Here is a 19,837-nt window from a genome sequence, read left to right on the forward strand (position 1 = left end):
CAACCCAACTTGGGTTTAGTGACTCAATACACTACATGACCAAAGGTATTTGGGCACCCTTTGGTCTGGGGCTGTTTTTTTATGGTTTGGCCTAGGTCCCTTAGTTCCAGTGAAGGCAAATCTTAATCAGTGCTTGACCTCACTAATGCTCTTCTGGCTGAATGGAAGAAAATCCCTGCAGCAATGCTCCAACATCTAGTGTAAACCCTTCCCAGAAGAGTGGAGGTTGTTGTAGCAGCAAAGGGTGGACCAACTCTGCGTTAATGCCTATAATATTAGATGAGAAGTTGAATGTCAGGTGTCCACATACTTTTGGCTATGTAGTTATAAGGCTTAAGTCAAGTTTCAGAGAAATGTGCTGTTCACAAACTAAAGGTAAACGTACTCAAGAGCAAAGTATATTTCAGACTCATAAAGGCACACCGCAGATTCAAGTTCAAATTTATTCAAGTGATTCACTGCAACTGAGATCTTACGGGGGCAGAATGAGTTCGGGTATAAAACATCTTGCTGCATATTTTATACTTGACTATATGGCTTGGAGATATTCTTTTTAGGCTCTTCTGTTTCCTGATGTATATTTGTGCTATAAATCTCACAGACTTAAAGCTTTGGAAAAGCTGTTCTTGGTCTGCTCAAATGAATAGATTGCCGATCTGGGTCATTAGCTTTTAATTAAAGCTTTTTGCATACATTTTATCACACTCTACGAATAAATACTTTGAAACCACCAAACTTATTCTCCAAGACTACAATATTGGTTAGACATTCAGAAATCAGCATATTGCAGTGCAAAATAAAATATTTTGTATGGCTTTGTGTGTGGTCATCTTGTATATTACTTAATTCAATTTATTAAATGTGATTTGTCTCTATTATAGCTATGGTCTGATTCTGCGGATTTTCATTGCCCACAGATATTTAAAAAAAAAATAAAAAAAATATGTAGAAAGGCTTACAGTAATTGTCAGTGTAGCATTTACTTAATAACAGTCCACACATAGAGTTCCTTCTTCTGGAATGATCTCTCAGTAAACACTTCTCTGTCATGGATTTGAATAGCGGCCCAGTTTCATGCAGCCCTACTGTCCCATCCCATTCACCGAGTCTTCACTTGGTCACATAAAGATGGTAGTGATGTCTGTTTCTGGAAATATTAAAGCCACTATCTGTTTGGTGTAAAAAGGCTAAATCCACTTTGGAACAGATGTATAGACATAATGATACCAACTTGTCGGACTTGTTCTGTATCCCAGCGATTCACAGCTGTGTTCACTAAAGTGGTTCCCTTTCTCTCCGGGGGACCGAGAGATCAAATGCAGTCTACACTGTGGAGGGCGGATGAACACAAGCAATTCTACATAGATTTCTGATGAAACTGCAAGCACAATGCAATTCTGAATCACAATTCAAGTCATTGCAGGATCATGCATTTTTCTAGCGTAAAGAGTGTCAACCTGATTTGAACATGTCCAATGCACTGCTTTTCACTGCTACGAAAACATTTCTTTATATTGCAAAAAATGTTTTGCCTTGCAAGCGTGTCATAACATGGCTTCTCCCATCTGCTGATAACAGTGGGGCTGAGAACCACAGAAGGCAGAAAGGCCAGACAGAAATGTCAGTGTATTTTTTTCAGCTCATCGCTTGTGGGGCCTGCCCGGGGGGGGGGCACAGCAATGCTGTTGTGTTCTTTGGCAGATCTGTCCTGTGGTCACGCTTGTTCTCTGTCTTTCAGCTTGACAGAATGGTAATACATTCAAGCTGTGGCATGTCGAGGCTGGAGTCTAGCATGGCCTTGTCCATGAGGCTGACCTGGCACTGCCGAGTTCCAGATGAAAGGGGAGGGATGCTGACGGAAGGCTCTGTCCCATCCATCCGGCCCCCGCCCGTTTCTGTGCTCTGATGCCAACAGCTCATCCTCTTTGAGCTGTTCGTCTGCTAAGCTTCAGGCGACAGATCGGTCAGCTGCCGCCGCTCCAGGATCTGTTTCCTGTGCACCCTGTCCTCTGTCTTCCCCTCTCCCGTTTTATGGCTAGTGCTGTTCCTTTAGAGAGGCACAAAAAACCCACGCACAAGAACCTGTAAGAAAATACACTCACACAGGTCATGCATCTGCTTGATCAAGAGAGGGCAATACTGAACACACAAAAAAGTGAATAAGGCTAAAGCAATAGATCCCTGAAACTGCACAAGAAAGGAAAAGTTAAAAATGTCACCATCCTATGACAGATTATATGGCTATTGGCCATATAAACTGAGGAAACGCATTTTAGAAATGAATCTATTTAATGAAAAAAGTTATCAAACACCCGTATCACCCATGTGAAGAAGTAATTACCCCCTTAAACTTAATAACTGGTTGCACATGGTTTAGCAGCATTAACTGGAAACAAACGCTTCCTATAATGTGGTGTCAGTCTTACACGCAGGTTCTCTTTCTCTAATTTGTATTAGGATCTGAAACCATTCAGTGTGAGAAATATGCAATAACAGGAAATCAGGAAGGAGGCAAATACTTTTTCACAGCACTGTATGTGTGTGTGTACAAGCATTATTTCTCCTGATTGATTTTCCTGTTGAACTCAATGGAAAAAATATTCAGGAGAAACAATGCTTCTCTAGTATCTACCGCATATCTGGCAGCAGCACGGTGGATTGAGGCTCATTTGATACCTTGGACCCTTGATGACTTAAAGCTATTTAGCCAACAAATGTGTTCCATACGGTATCGGCATAATTTACAGCTGAATCTAGTCCCACCCCCCAATTCCCATAGAGATCCATCAAATGCAAAGAGTTTTTGTATCGCTTATAGGACAACCTGAAAATAAGATATCCAGACTCTGATGATATTGATAGGTCACAGACATCAGGAAGTCATGGCATGCAAATGACATGCAACCAAATACAAAACATGACTCTTATTTGACATTGTTAATTTGTCTACTGTATCAGTGAATTTCCCTGTTTCTAGCTTTTCCAGTTCACTGCAGCAAAAGTGAACAAGCAAAAGGTGGCACAGGAGTTCTCAGGAGTGAATTTGTTTAATTCTTGCTAATTTTCTGACCAATGATTGGTTGTTAAGACCATTAAAAGCTTAATATTTTGCCATTTTGGGCTTGGCCCATTTTTTTGCCCAGGAATGTATATATATATATATATATATATATATATATATATATACAGTATTTCTCTCATCCATCCATCCATTATCTATACCCGCTTATCCTGGTCAGGGTCGCGGGGGGTGCTGGAGCCTATCCCAGCGTGCATTGGGCGAGAGGCAGGAGTACACCCCAGACAGGCTGCCAATCTACCGCAGGGCTCACACACCATTCACTCACACACTCATTCCTATGGGCAATTTAGAGTCTCCAATTAGCCTACCTGCATGTCTTTGGACTGTGGGAGGAAACCGGAGCACCTGGAGGGAACCCACGTGAACACAGGGAGAACACGCAAACTCCACACAGAAAGGCCCCAAGCCGAGATTCAAACCCACAACCTTCTTGCTGTGAGGCGACAGTGCTACCCACCCGTATTTCTCTGATGAGCATACTAATTGGTTAACAACTAGTTGCCAAATTGTGGAGTGCAATCCTACATTCTGAGAAGACTCTTACAATAATCTACTTACACTTTTAATATTGTGGCTTAAATATATGTGCTAAAAAATGCATGGCAGTCATTTAATTGCGCAAAAAGATCATTGCACACTATTATGCTCCCAAGTAATTTATTACAGAAGAAAGTGCGACTCTTTCTCTTTTTATGATTGCTTCGTTAGACAGCACCTCACTATACTGTATATATTTAGGTGTGTGTCCTCCTTCCCTATCAAGTAATTTCATAGCAGACAGAATCTCCTATTATTTCACCTGTTTCACTATGAAATAAGTGTGAAAGTAGAGTGTGCTCTGATTGCATGAATTACCAGTGTGTAAATGTGATATTACGGAGTCATACTTGGCAGATTCAAATTTACTCTCTCTGTAGAATGTACTCTTCTTCATCATGTAGAGCAGCACCAGGTCACAGAAGAATGCCCCCTGAAACAACATGGAGTCTGTTTGGGTATGTCCACACTGAATTATTATCTATGCGTTACTGTCACCACTCAGTGAATCTCTGTGTAATTAAAGACAGTATTATCACCAGTATGTTCCTTTTGTATCTACTTTGAAAATCCATACAGGAGATTATTGCGTAAGATCATTTTCTGTTCCAGAGGCATGACAAACATCACTTCAGTCGTGTTTGTCTAATCCAGGGATGGGTAAAATCACATGCAAAAGGCAGCTGTGATATTCTCTAAGTTTCAGTTTGGGAATATATTACTTGGAACAATGTTTGAAAGCATGCCACTTTGGTGCAGTAATTTCCAAAGTGCCCTCGCTTGCAATTGGCAGGGAACCAGGAAGAAATAAGGTTATTATTGTTATTAATTAAAAATGTTTATTTACTTACAAGAAATGTTTGTCAGTTCTAAACCTGACCTGCTGCCACAGGTGTACAATGGCACTTATTGGTTTTGTGAGTGTAGTGTCAACTACTAAATGTCAAACACAGAGTCGGCAATATGATTGCATGACATTGTTGCGCATGCAGTTATTCTTGCATAAATATAGTGTACTGTAGTAAGTAGAGCCTCCATCTTTGTTCTCTCCCTCTCTCCAACTATGCCTATATTACACCCATTCATTAATGGGGATAGCTTAAGAACTCACAGCTTTATTGCCACATGGTGTACAAAAGCATAGAATTACCAAAAATGTGTGAGCCAAAGCTTTCAAGTGCTGTATGAAAACCAGCACTGCATTTCCGGAAATAAAACTAGGCGTTGCCTAAGGCAACTACAAAGCTTTCAAGTCCACAGTCTGGTAGCTTTGTTGGAGAGGCTCTGGTGAATGATAATGAAGATAATTGAAAATCTTTTAAAATTAACTTTTTTATTTAATCACTGAAAATGCAATCTCAAAGCAATGGGGGTGATCAGCAGTACACTGACATCCATACCAGACAACAGGTAAGAGCAATCCTTACTTGGTAGCAGTGACAGGTGCAGCTAATTAGACAGCACTGAAAAGTGTTTCATATACATCAAGTCATTATAAACTACACACGTACCAAACTGGAGCTCATTCAAGTTGTGAGAAATCCTTTTTACCTCATCTTGGGCATAGCCGGTCAGGGCCCAAAAATCTTAAAGCACTATTTGAGCAGCTACAGTCCATGACCAGTTATAGTTAACTGAGAAATGAAAGAATGAACAATGTTGCCTGGAAAACATCTGAGCAAAGCTGGGTCATGGTTGCCAAGTGTATACATGAAAGAAGAAACAGGATCAAAATGGAGGCAGTTCTGTGCATATATGAATAGCACTAAAATGATGCACCACAGCCAAAATAACAATATACATTTTGCAATAGTTTTAGAAAGTAAACAAAATATATTCAAATAATTAGAATATTTTGAATGTGAGCTGAATCTGCCTCTGCCAATCAATGAAACTGAACATTAGCAATAAAATAAAATAAAATCATGTAGTGACCGCTTCTGATTAGACACTGTAACTGCACCCTACAATTTACCCTCCAAAAATGCACCTGGTCAGGTGTGTTATCCATTATATATATATTTTATTCAATGTTTATTCAATGTAAAATATGTTCATACTTACTGCACCCATTAAAGCAAGTCCAGATCCAATATTAATTATTGTGGGGATAATATTAAACTTCCCAGCCTGAAAGAGAAAGGCATAGTGTCACATGAACAGACACATGAATTAATTAACTTTCCTACTTTTTCTTTTGTAGCCTAAATAAGACTACGAAAAGTTTTTGTTTTCATACCTTCCCATGGACCATGATGTCGAAGCGAATTCCATAGACTTTATATAGCGTTCGATAACTCTGCCCTGCTCCACTTTTGTAATAGCGTGCGTATCTGAGAAAACAGGATTACACAGAAAGACAACAAACAAAAGCACAAAAAGGTTCACAAATTCACAGTGTATAATATTGCATGTAGCAGTCTCTTGTTTATCCCCTCCACCTGAATGAGCTCCTTTAACAGGGGGTGAAACCTTAAAATGCACCTGAAGCTTAAAACGCACCTGAAGTTGTATCCGGATGTGATGGAACTGGCTGAAGACTTCACATCCAGACGGGTGAAGCTGTAGTGTGGATTGCACCTGGAGTAGCCCTTGTCCAGGTCACAGTTCCATTCGATCAGAATTCCGATCGACCCTCCCTGGGTGAGATACATTAAGTTTTTATGCAGTTACATCACAGGTGTTCTACACTATTACTGCATTTGCAGTACCATCACACTCTAGGAAGCTTACAACAGATAGTTCTTACCACTTCTCAGATTAACTGAAAATGAATTTAACTGTAAAACAGAAATAGAGCAAAATGTATATACTGTGAGCTAAAGCTAAAGTGGCTCCTTATCTGTTGCATTGTCTGAAGAATGTCCCTTATGTAGCTTGATGGTCTGCAGTCTTCCTCTGAAAATACACGACATGGCGAAAAGTATGTGGACACCCTTTCTAATTAGTGGGAACGGCTACTTCAGCCCCACCCATTGCTAACAGGTGCATAAAATCAAGCAGCCATGCAATCTCCATAGACAATCATTGGCAGAAGAATGAGTTGTACTGAAGAGCAACAACAGCTCAGCCACAAAGTGGTAGTCCACACAAGCTGAAGTCACGAGTCAATGGGACTGGCGAGTGATGAAGCGCGTAGCGCGTAAAATTTGTCTGTCCTCGTTTGCAGCACTCATTATCGAGTTACAACTGCCTCTGGAGGAAATGTCAGCACAAGAACTGTTCGTCGGGAGCTTCATGAAATGGGTTTGCTTGGCCGAGCAGCCGTACACAAGCCTAAAATCATCGTGCACAATGCCAAGCGTTGGCTGGAGTGGTGTAATGCACACCACCATTGGACTTTGGAGTAATGGAAGCGTATTCTCGGGAGTGATGAATCATGCTTCACTATCTGGCAGTCTGATGGACGAATCTGGGTTTGGCGAATGCCAGGAGAAGGCTACCTGCCTGAATGCATAATGCCAACTGTACATTTTGGTGAAGGAGGAATAATGGTCTGGGGCTGTTTTTCATGGTCTGGGCTGGGCCCCTTAGTTCCAGTGAAAGGAGATGTTAATGCCACAGCATACAATGGCATTCTAGAAAATTGTGTACTCCCAACTTTGGGGCAACAGTTTGAGGGAAGGCATTTCCTGTTTCAGCATGACAATGCCCTCATGCACAAAGTGAGGTTGATAAAGAAATGGTTTGCAGAGTTTGGTGTGGAAGAACTTGTCTGGCCTGCACACAGCCCTGACCTCAACCCTATCGAACACCTTTGGGATGACCTGGAACACCGACTGCAAGCCAGGTCTTATCGCCCAACATCAGTGCCCAACCTCACTAATGCTCTTGTGGCTGAATGGAAGAGAATCGAAAGCCTTCCCAGAAGAGTGCAGGCTGTTATAGCAGCAAAGGGGGTAGCAACCATGGCCATGGTTTTGGAATGAGATATTCACAAACACATATAGGTATGATGTTCGGGTGTCCACAAACATTTGGCCATGTAGCGTATCTTAGACTGCAAGCAGATTGTTTGATCGGCTGATAAACTGAGCTGCAGTATGTAAATACTTACCATCAATGCCATGTCCTGGAACTCATGTCCAGACCAACTAACAAGATCTCCCAGTCGAAAGATAGGGCAGTATGGCTGGGTGATCTTATCGTATGAGCATCTTTTTAAATATGTGTCATTAGCTGTATCCAGAACATTCGATCTGAGAACAGAGCAAGAGGAGAGATGTATTGCACAAGACAGACCTGCATCAACTGAAGTCAGTACTGGCTTGGGCTTGTAGGTGTGAATGCAACAGTTTCCCTCACCTGTAGTGTGCCGGGAATACCCCCCTCCCCCCCATGTTGTCAATTCTACAGTTCAGTAAAAGACATGAAAATAAACCTTGATTTGCTGTCTGATCAAACTGTTGTTTACACTTTTGCTACAGCCAAGACTTGTAATTTTAAAACCTACCCGCTCATTGAGTATGCTTGCCTACAATCTGTGTGTCACAAAAACGCTACCTTAAATGTGTCTTTAGAGCAGACAATCTAACTAGTGCAATAGATCATTGGCATCCACTCACGCAAATGAAGGGTCAACTTAACAATAAAAATCTTTAAGTTAATACTGGATCTGAGCTGTTGTCTCTCTCCCTTTTATGGTTTCCTCATGCTCATTGATGGGTGTTCCATGAGTGTCACTTACTTTGAAAATCCAAATCTAGGAAATCTGATGAAGTTCTTTATGTAGATTGTGAAGTTCTCCGCCTTTCTTAACAAGGGTTCCCTGAAAAAGAGGGACTAAAAGACTAAGATAATTCTTTTACCTGCATAGAATGGTGATATATTTCAGTGAGTTAAGCCATCATATACAATACAGGCAATTACAGGCTCATAGCGAGAATGAGACCTCATTTAATTCTTACTAAAAATGCACTATGTATGCATGCATGTGTGTGTGTACGTGTGTGTGTGTGTGTGTTTGCATGTGTGTGTGCGTGTGTGTGTGTGTGTGTGTGTGCGTGTGTATATGTGTGTGGGTGTGTGTATGTGTGTGAGCGTGTGCATGTGTGTGTGCATGTATGTGTGCGTGTACATAAGTGTGTGTGTGTGTGTGTGTGTGTGTGTATGTGGAAGTGTGTGTGTGCGTGTGTGTGTGTGTGTGCATGTATGTGCGTGTGTGCACGTGTGTGTGTGTGTGCATGTATGTGTGCGTGTGTGGGTGGGTGCATGTGTGTGTGTGTGTGTGTGTGTGTGGGTATGTGTATGTGTGTGTGTGTGTGCATGTAGGTGTGCGTGTGTGGGTGTGTATGTGCATGACGGGGGGGTCACGTTATACAATTCATCATATCCAGACTCAGCACTTTTGCCCAGAGAGAGTTGATGATTAAAACCAAAATGCCAGATTGTGCTTTGCTAAGCATGATCGTGTGTGTGTATGTGTGCGTGTGTGTGTATGTGTGTGTGTGTATGTGTGGTGTGTGTGTGTGTGTGTGTGTGAGTTGCATGTATGTGTGCATGTGTGGGTGCATGTGCGTGTGTGTGTGTGTGTGTGGGTGCGTGTATGTGTGTGTGTGCATGTATGTGTGAGTATGGGGGTGTATGTGTGTGTGCATGTATGCATGTGTGTGTGCGTGTGTGTGCGTCTCTGTGTGTGTAAGTATGTAAAAATCAACTTTCAGTGATATATTTATTTGGGTAGAATGTATCAGCAGTGAAGGTCTGGTCTTACTGTGGTTGTCGGTTTCTCTCAATGGGACACCAACCATATATTTCACACGTGCCAGTAGAGTTCCTGTCCTTTTTCAAGCAGCGTCCACTCTTAACTCCTGCAGGAAAGCTCATATATCTTTAAAACAAATCTAAAGGTGTTATTATAAAACATAAATGATATCCAAACATAGCATTACTTTAATGTGATATATAATGTAAGAAATAATGTCTGTATTTACCACAGTGGTGTCTTTTTTCTGACTTTCAAATTACCATCGTACGTTATGAGAATTTTGCACAGAGGGTACAGTTGTGTCCTCATTCAGCATGGGACATATGATTAGTCACATGTTAATTTAAAACAGGAGATTTATTCACAAGGTGTCATTTCATTAACCACACTCTGACAGATGTTAAAGACTACAGTGACACCCCATGAAACCCTCCGCTCCTGTCAAGGATTAGAGTGATGAAATACCATATTTTAGAACCAACAAACTTTTTCTCCCCTTCAAAGGTAAGCAACCATACCATGGCCAGCTATGACCGATTCACCCTCTGCACAGTCAGCATTTTCCCTACAGAGGCCATCCGGCACCCTAAAGCTCTGGAACAAAACAGAAAAAAATCCAGAAGATTAAACGTGCACACACACATTAAACGTGATGTACAGCTGAGCATGAGAGAGAAGTCACCCCGTACACTGCACAAACGTACGGTTTAGGGAATTCACCCCACACACTGCACAAATGTACGGTTTAGGGAATTCACCCCACACACTGCACAAACGTACGGTTTAGGGAATTCACCCCACACACTGCACAAACGTACAGTTTAGGGAATTCACCCCACACACTGCATAACGTACGGTTTAGGGAATTCACCCCACACACTGCACAAACGTACGGTTTAGGGAATTCACCCCATACACTGCACAAACGTACGGTTTAGGGAATTCACCCCATACACTGCACAAACGTACAGTTTAGGGAATTCACCCCACACACTGCATAACGTACGGTTTAGGGAATTCACCCCACACACTGCACAAATGTACGGTTTAGGGAATTCACCCCACACACTGCACAAACGTACAGTTTAGGGAATTCACCCCACACACTGCACAAACGTACGGTTTAGGGAATTCACCCCACACACTGCACAAACGTACAGTTTAGGGAATTCACCCCACACACTGCACAAACGTATGGTTTAGGGAATTCACCCCACACACTGCACAAACGTACAGTTTAGGGAATTCACCCCACACACCAGGGTTTCCACCAGTGTATTGCAAGCCCGGAGGGCCGCCGGGCCTAAATTGACCCCCCGCGGGCCTAAGCATCGGTTCTTTTTTTAAAATGTATTTTTAAGATGTTTTTTAAACAACAGTTACAGTGGTGCGGCTCAGTTGGACAGCTCATCAGCGACATCGGATGGTTAAAACGTGAACGCACTATAAGAAAACAGCAGGTCTGAGATCAGTGTTCTTTACCCTCATTGTGCATAGAGTGACGTTCAACACTTGATGCTTCCAACTATCCCAAGCTAACGGTACCAAGCAAGGCACCATTTTTTAGTAGGCTAACCAACCTCGTTACAAACTGTGTTATCACTTCATCTCGTCAGTAAGTACATTCTTTTTATATTAACTTAATCAGTGTGTAGGTAACGTTAAACTAGTAGCATAAATGTAACGTTCGATACATTGTAAAATTACATGATTTATTAATCTCCATCAAAATAACGACTTCACTTGTTTATTAATAACGTTAGCTTGGTGACATTGATGTGCACGACAACGTCGTCATTTAGTTAACTTAGCTAGCTAGACAAACAGTCAGTAACACAGATACATAGATATTTTGCAGTTGTTGAAATATGCCCAGCATTCCAAGGCTGTGCATTGTTGTAAGATTCAGTAGCCAATCAATAGGCAGTGTTGTGCATATCCCGCTCTTACAGCTCATTTCCAGCCCAAACCACTGCAAAGAGAGCAAACTTTTTTTGTCAGTGACATTTCATTCTGACATCTACAACAACAATCGCAACCATGACATTTATTTTGCCTTTTTGTATAGCTATTTCCATGGATAAAATCGCATTTATTATTATTATTTATTGGTAAAAACATTTTGCACAGAGGGTACAGTTGTGTCCTCATTCAGCATGGGACATATGATTAGTCACATGTTAATTTAAAACAGGAGATTTATTCACAAGGTGTCATTTCATTAACCACACTCTGACAGATGTTAAAGACTACAGTGACACCCCATAAAACCCTCCGCTCCTGTCAAGGATTAGAGTGATGAAATACCATATTTTAGAACCAACAAACTTTTTCTCCCCTTCAAAGGTAAGCAACCATACCATGGCCAGCTATGACCGATTCACCCTCTGCACAGTCAGCATTTTCCCTACAGAGGCCATCCGGCACCCTAAAGCTCTGGAACAAAACAGAAAAAAATCCAGAAGATTAAACGTGCACACACACATTAAACGTGACGTACAGCTGAGCATGAGAGAGAAGTCACCCCTACACTGCACAAACGTAGGTTTAGGATTCACCACATGCACAAACGTATGGTTACCGAATTCACCCACACACACTGTATGTTTAGAATTCACCCCACACACTGCACAAACGTATGGTTTAGGGAATTCACCCCACACACTGCACAAACGTAAGGTTTACCGAATTCACCCCACACACTGCACAAACGTACAGTTTAGGGAATTCACCCCACACACTGCACAAACGTACGGTTTAGGGAATTCACCCCACACACTGCATAACGTACGGTTTAGGGAATTCACCCCACACACTGCACAAATGGATGGTTTAGGGAATTCACCCTACACACTGCACAAACGTACAGTTTAGGTAATTCACCCCACACACTGCACAAACGTAAAGTTTAGGGGATTCACCCCACACACTGCACAAACGTATGGTTTAGGGAATTCACCCCACACACTGCACAAACGTACAGTTTAGGGAATTCACCCCACATACTGCACAAACGTATGGTTTAGGGAATTCACCCCACACACTGCACAAACGTACGGTTTAGAGAATTCACCGCACACACTGCACAAACGTATGGTTTAGGGAATTCACCCTATACACTGCACAAACTTATGGTTTAGGGAATTAACCCTATACACTGCACAAACATATGGTTTAGGGAATTAACCCTATACACTGCACAAACATATGGTTTAGGGCTACATTCACCGATAGCGTCAGGAGTGTCCTATTCTCCAGCTGGACCCTAGTCAAGTATTTCATTGCCTTGAGCTTCACCAAACGAAGCTCCCTCCTCCTTTTAATGTAAAACGGTTTACGTACAGATGGACTATTTATTGTCCTCGCAGAGGACATTCTTTTCAGGGCAGGATGGAAACAGTGATGGAACAGAGACGGTGTGCCCTATGACTGATGCACCATGTAAGGAAGTGCAAAACTGTTGCCATGGAGTCAGAAATCCGGCAGACAGAATGTTTGTTCAGCCCGCAGCTGGAGGTGCTCAGGCAGTGAGCCTGTAGACACTCAAGGGTGCCTATGATGTCACCCCTGAATGCGAGTGATTAGTTCCCTAGTCTGGGGACCTTGGTGTTTAACTTGGTAAGCACATTATATTTCTTGTGCCATGCAGAAGGTGAGACCTGTGGTTTGAAACCTGCAGCAGATGACCAGCAGAAACTGCATGGGCCTCACAATGAAACATTTCCAGCACCCTAATGGCCACTTTTGGAATTTGCTGTGATTATTAACTGCTGAAGTTTTCTCACTTCACTCGCCATTTTGCATACATCTCTGCTTACTTTGCTTTTTAACAGTGACGTTGAATGTATTCTTCTACTGACTCAGTCACTTGTTCATTTATCCCTTTTGCATTTTGAACAGTCAGCATGTTCTCAGCTTATCTTTGTTTCGCCAATATAGACATCGTATCATCCCCCCTTTAATTGGCTGGATAAATAACTCCCAGACAGCATACACTGTTGTTACAGTAAACGGTTTTTTTTTCTATAGAAGACATTTATTGCTGCTGTCTGTACCAAAAATTTAACTTACAGCTTAATTGAAAGAACAGATAAGAAACCAATACAAAACTTAGTGCCTTACCTAGTTTTTGTGTAATATACCTTTGAATCCAAATGCATCTCCCTTAGGAAGACTGTGACACACCTTTGATGTGTAGCATTTCAAGAGGTCAGTGGCACATACAGATTGTCTGATTTATTACACACACAGCTCAAGATTTGTGGTCACACACATTTATTTTTAGTGATCTCAGATCTAAGGCTATGAAACAGCCAGTAAGTATGTTAAAAATGTCAATAACTTTCTCTGCATGCCCTGGGAAGTTATTACTCCTCTGGGTCATTCTGTGGGACCCTGTAAACACTACTAGTTCTGACAATGTTTTTTCTAAATCATCGTTTTGATAGCATTTTACCAAGCTCTAAATGTTGCATATTTATTGTTTGTTTGTACCCAGATGTGTGTGAAATACTTTTAGTTGTTGCATTATTTAGCATATTTTCGATGCATTTATAAAGTTTGACAGTACGTAATCACACTTCCCACATGTGGCTCATTCAATAGGCAAAATATAAAGATGCTTGCAGTTGTTTGCCACGGAATTAGCCCCCTGGTCACGGCGAAACAGGAACAATATTTTTACCGTGATTTTACATTAATCACAGTAATCTATCCTCTGTTTTTATCAAGTCTTCCTTAATAAAAATCACACAAGATTGCACTGCATTACATTTCGCTGTATGAATTGCCTCTAAAAAGTGCTTTGAAAGTAGCAGTGCAATAAAACTGCAAGGCAATGACAAAATATTTTTCATGAAATATTGACTTTCTTACCTCAGCACAGTATCCTAGTCTCTGATTTGGAGTCTCAATAAAATTTGTAATAATGAAAAATACTGTCTCCCCCTGAAAAAAAAAAAAAAAAACATTGTTTCTGAGAATATGGGCTGTAATGTCCAAGAGGTGTTACTTCTGAGGTCTATAATGCCATTTGGTTCATAACTGAGTGAACAAACCTAAAACTAAGAAAACGGAATCTCTTGAGTTGGCTGCCAGGCTGAAAAACGAACACTGTGTCAGCAGTGCACTGTGAATAAGTGATAAGTGTCACATATTCAACCAAACTCGTCATTTACAATGAGGTGTTAGTGGTTTCCCCACTTATCACTAAACATACCATAACACAAATTTGACAGCTCATTAAACCAGCCATATACATGCGCTAATGCTGCTACAGATATAACTGTTATCTTTCTGTGGCATAGCTGTGGTGACAGCAATTATAATGAGCATGTATGTCCAAACATTGTGATTCAGACACACTGCCTAATATATCAGTTGGAAGATAACTTGCAGCTGGCAATATGAAGAACAGCGAAGACTGGTACTTCCTTAACATAACACAACACAACACAACATAACGATGAGAACAGGCCATTCAGCCCAACAATTATCGCAACTTCCCCACCACTAAATTGTACCTAGTGCTCAGGCTACATACAAATTAGATAGCATTCAGCACCATATCAAGCCTGGTCTTGAAAATCCCCAGAGTTTCTGCCTCTACTCTGTGACCTGGCAGGCTATTCCACACAGTGACTATTCTCTGTGTGAAAAAATGCTTCCTAATGTCTGCAGAATTTACCCATCACCAATTTCCATTTATGCCCCCTTGGTCTGCTAATAACACTCAACCTGAAGAACCTCTTGTAGTTCAATTTCTTAATCCCCTTTATGAATTTACATACCTCAATCAAAATGCCCCTAAGTCTCCTTTTTCAAAGCTTGAAGATATTAAGCATCTAAAGTCTTTCCTCATAACTTCTATCTTTCATACCAGAAGCCAATTTGGTTGCCATTCTTTGAACCTTTTCCAGAGCCTCTATATGTTTCTTGTAGTACCGTCCCCAGAACTGCACGGTTGCCAGAACTGTTGTCCGACAAAAAAAGTTATACTTATCTTATAAGCTATACTTATAAGATAAGTATAACTTCCTTAGATTCATACTCAATATTTTTGCGAATATATTCCAGCATCCAGCTGGCCTTCTTTTTACTGCTACAGAACAGTGCCTAGAACCCGAAAGGCTTTGATCAACTATTACTTTTTAAAACTGAGCACATTCCAAATACACAAACTTCATATTTATTTATGATTCATGCCTCTTAGGAGACTTTTCTAAAGCGATCCGATGACTCACCTGGGGAGGAATGACATAGTCCTCAGGACCCCACAGATGGAGCTCAGTGTCTGTAGTGTTGGTGAGGGACACCCCCTTGAGTTTAGTGATCACAGAACTCTGGACAGACTCCTCTGTTTCCTGATAACCTTTCTTTGTCAGGAAAACCCATCTGTGCACATGTTAAGCACAAACATAAAATTTCAGTAGCCCTGCCACTTACAAAACACCACCACCACCAATAATAAATAAATACATTTCCTGCAAAGTCTTGCAAATGGTGCATCTGATGCAAGGTGTTCCAGGAGAGCCAGCTACATGTTAACCATGAAAGTAGCTGACATCATGAGCTGGCCAACACCCTCAGCTTAATCATCACACCCCATGGAATTGACCATTCCGTAGGCAACAAGATGCCATTACAATCAAATATTCTCCACATCATACCTTAGTTAAGCCTAAAATTATTCATGCCAAATTTTTTTTTATAGTGAATTTTTATTTGACGAATAGGTTTCTTCTGGCTGGAAATGACATAAGAAGGTGACAAAAGACGGTAAGACAATGTGTTAGAGATATTAATGAAAATTTTTTTTTTTTCATTTTTACAAAAAATGCCATGTCCAAAATTATTCATACCCTTTCTCAGCAATTAATGGCAAAGCCTTTATTTGTCATCACAGCAGTCAAACGGTTCTTATAATTGTCAACAAGCTTTTTGTACGTCTCCACTGGGATTTTGGACCACTCCTCTTCTGCGAAGATCTCCAGGTCCTTGAGGTTGGAAGGCTTCAGGTCTTTACTTCCCTCCACAGATTCTCAATGGGATTCAGGTCCGGACTCTGGCTGGACCACTCCAAAACGTTGATATTGTTTTCTGTTAACCGTTTCTTGACCACTTTAGCTGTATGTTTCGGATCATTGTCTTGTTGGAAGGTCCAGTGCTGCCCAAGGCCAAGTTTTTCTGCTGACTGCCTGATGTTTTCCTCCAGAATCTTAATGTAGTCCTCTTTTCTCATGATGCTGTTTACTTTGACAAGGTTGCCTTGCCCATTGGCTGAAAAACACCCCCAAAGCATTACGTTCCCACCACCATGCTTGACCGTGGGGATGGTGTTCTTGGGGTTGAATGCTTCTCCTTTCTTTCGCCAAACAAAAGCCACGTCCCTGTGTCCAAACAACTCCATTTTCGTCTCGTCTGACCACAGAATTGATGACCAAACGCTTTCTTCTTTGTCCAGGTGAGCTTTTGCGAAGGCTAGGCGAGCTTTTGTGTGCCTGTCTTGGAGAAGTGGAGTCCTCCTTGGTCGGCGTCCATGGAGGCCAGCCTTGTGCAGTGTCCGCTGGAGTGTCTGCCTTGAGATGTTAGTACCAGAATTGCTCAGATTCTTCAAGATGGCCTTGGTAGTGATCCTTGGATTCTTCTAGGCCTCTCGCACTACCATTCTTGCCAGCGCAGGGTCACTTTTGGCTTCCTACCACACTTTTTGAGATTTATCACAGTGTGGAACTTCTTGTACTTTTTGATGATGGGGCGACATAGCTCAGGAGGTAAGAGCAGTTGTCTGGCAGTCGGAGGGTTGCCGGTTCGATCCCCCACCCTGGGCATGTCGAAGTGTCCCTGAGCAAGACACCTAACCCCTAATTGCTCTGGTGAATGCGAGGCATCAATTGTAAAGCGCTTTGGATAAAAGCGCTATATAAATGCAGTCCATTTACTATTTACCATGATGCTTTGCACTGTGGCCACTGGCACTTGAAAACACTTGGATATGGCTTTGTAGTCTTTCCCCTTCTTGTGAGCAGCCACAATGTGCAACCGGAGGTCCTCACTAAGCTCTTTGGTTTTAGCCATGACATGCAATTGGCTAGAAACTTACTAGAGAACAACTGCATCAGCTGTTCTCAATTTATAGTTGATTAGAATGCTCTAGAACATGGCAGAAATTACCAGGATCATTTGGAATGGTATAGAAGCTTGCATTTCCTCAAAAATTTGCAACAATTTCAAGGGGTATGAATAATTTTGGATGTGGCATTTTTTGTAAAAATGTTTCAATTTTTTTTTTTAATTAGGTAACATTTTTCCTTAATATCTCTAACACAATGTCTTACAGTCTTTTGTCACCTTCTTATGTAATTTCCAGCCAGAAGAAACCTATTCGTCAAATTAAAATTCACTATAACTCAAAATTTGGCATGGGTATGAATAATTTTGGGCTTAACTGTATATGCATACAGTATATGCATGAACTGTCTAAATGGGACCTGGGTTTGTTGAGATGTCATGGTGGAATGACACTGCCGAGCAGTGTGTACTATGTGTTATTAATCGAAACGCACAAAATACAACCCCCCCAAATAAAAATAAATAAATAACATTCTACTCGATATAAAGTTAGAATAAACAATCTGTTTCAAGCTGTGTAGTCATCATTTGTTATTGCAACGTCACAGAATGGAATGTTGATTAAGAAAGGGTCATCAAAGGTAGGCTATTTCTTAAGCAAAAAACCTTGGCATGAAACGAGTTGCTACTTGACAATATAAGTCAGACTCCTGAATGAAAACTTGCAGTGCAGTAGACTACCACCACCGCCTTGCAGCTGTAAGGAATTTAGAAAATGACCCACCGGCAAGCCGATGGTATTTTCAAATAGTTGTCTGTTAAACTGGTATAGGCAATTTAGACGATTCATAAATCAAGCAAAACTGAAGAATATGGCAGAGCACACGTCCTGCCTTACTTCAAATACAGTACGCTCTCATACGCATACGTGCCATGTGAATACGGTAGCCTAACATACAAAATTGGTTACATGGTTTACGATACATTATTACCATAGCTTTTAAGATCCTCTGATCACAATAAATCAAATGTCAATTTCAAACCTGGGGGAATACCGACGACGCCTTAGCACCAGGTAATTTTAGCCAAGTTCTGAAGGTTAACTTGAACTACGGCACCAAAATAAGTCATACATAGCTCAAACACTTACCCGATAATGTATCCAATGATTGCGAGCTGGACGACTCTATATAACACTCCGACTTTCTTGTTTTTCGCAATGACATATTTCTCTGTTTTATAATCAAATGCGGAGAGGAAAAATCCCTTCCAGCTGGGTTCAGCCATGCCCTCTACGAAGTGTCGCAGCCGGGGAGTTGACGGTGGACTGTGGTCATTCAGAAGACGACACGTATAGCCACGCCAAAGAGACTTAAACAATGAAGAAATTAGTACAGACGTACTGTGCATATAGTAGAAGCCATTCTATTTCCTGGATCATTTCAGCGGCAGTTTTTAGTAATGACAAAATACCCTGATTAAAGTGCCCAATGATCCATTTCACTACTGCACTGAAGCAAGCTGTATATCTGCATTGGCCTGGCGGCAGAAAAATGAAAGGCTATTTTGATTTAGTGCGATGCTTTATAATTAAACGAAGGCTGTCTCGAAATTTCTGGTGAATAAATTTTCTTAATTTTCTATTCAAATAGATTATCACCGTGGTATTTAGAAAGAGTTTTCAAGTTGACTGTGCAAGTGCAACACTATTATGTTTAATGGTTATGTGTGACATTGAGTGCGTAGACTACATGTAGCAAAAAGTATCTCTTAAAAAACAAATGCAGTAAAAAAATGTAATAATTAAAAAAAAATAAAAAAAATTAGAGAACACCCGCCAAAGTAATAATTGTGTTCCAAAACAAGAGTTATGGTCCGAGGGAAAGTGGGGTTATATTGTTTAATGTCCTGTGACAATATGCCAACAGTGTTGGCCAGATTGGACTGTACAGTGGGTACTAGTGTGTCAATGCTGTAAGCTGTGGCATTTTATTTAATATCATAATCAAATGATATCCTACGCTTGCTGCTGTAACTCTATATAAATGTAGTTTGTTTTAACCTCTTTGTTTTTGGTTGAGGTACTTAATCTTTTGTTATGAAAACCTGTAACCTAAGATCTACTGGAGATAACTTATTTTAACTTTATTTTAATATGTCTGTTTGGGGCTAGTTCTTAGATTCCTTAAATTGAAATTACAGAATACCTGTGGACTGTTTCAATATACTGCTTAGCCCTTTCAAGCACAGTTGGGCTGTGCTTAGGAATTAGGCTTATATTTAAATTGGATTTTGATATAAAACTAAGACAGTTCCATAGCTTTTTTGTTGAAAACTGTTAAATCGGATCTCCACATCTGTGTTATCCATTCTGTTTCCTTATTTGCCCCTGTAGCCTGAACCTGATATCTGCCAAATAAACAGACACATTATAACCTTGT

The 19,837-nt window shown here is 41.0% G+C and overlaps 1 protein-coding gene across 7 annotated transcripts; it reads right to left on the reverse strand.

Annotated features, from left to right (window-relative positions):
* Positions 1 to 429: 429 nt before the first annotated feature.
* Positions 430 to 18,973, reverse strand: LOC135236053 (P2X purinoceptor 5-like). 7 transcript variants are annotated; one of them, XM_064302213.1, is made up of 12 exons: positions 18,547 to 18,973; positions 15,569 to 15,719; positions 14,202 to 14,273; positions 9,845 to 9,920; positions 9,333 to 9,429; positions 8,307 to 8,387; positions 7,677 to 7,818; positions 6,122 to 6,258; positions 5,859 to 5,952; positions 5,684 to 5,749; positions 3,938 to 4,052; positions 430 to 2,082 (listed from the first exon to the last, which is right to left on the reverse strand). In XM_064302213.1, exons 1-12 carry the CDS (start codon positions 18,804 to 18,806, stop codon positions 2,036 to 2,038), a joined length of 1,338 nt encoding a protein of 445 aa, XP_064158283.1. In that variant the 5' UTR covers positions 18,807 to 18,973; the 3' UTR covers positions 430 to 2,035. The 7 variants fall into 7 exon arrangements, with proteins under 7 accessions (XP_064158283.1, XP_064158281.1, XP_064158280.1 ...); XM_064302211.1 differs by having other exon boundaries at positions 430 to 2,047; positions 18,547 to 18,972; XM_064302210.1 differs by lacking the exon at positions 9,845 to 9,920 and adding an exon at positions 11,687 to 11,762 and having other exon boundaries at positions 3,970 to 4,052; positions 18,547 to 18,967.
* Positions 18,974 to 19,837: the final 864 nt, after the last annotated feature.

The sequence above is a fragment of the Anguilla rostrata genome, chromosome 12 (genome assembly GCF_018555375.3).
Source record: "Anguilla rostrata isolate EN2019 chromosome 12, ASM1855537v3, whole genome shotgun sequence".
NCBI classification, from domain to species: domain Eukaryota; kingdom Metazoa; phylum Chordata; class Actinopteri; order Anguilliformes; family Anguillidae; genus Anguilla; species Anguilla rostrata.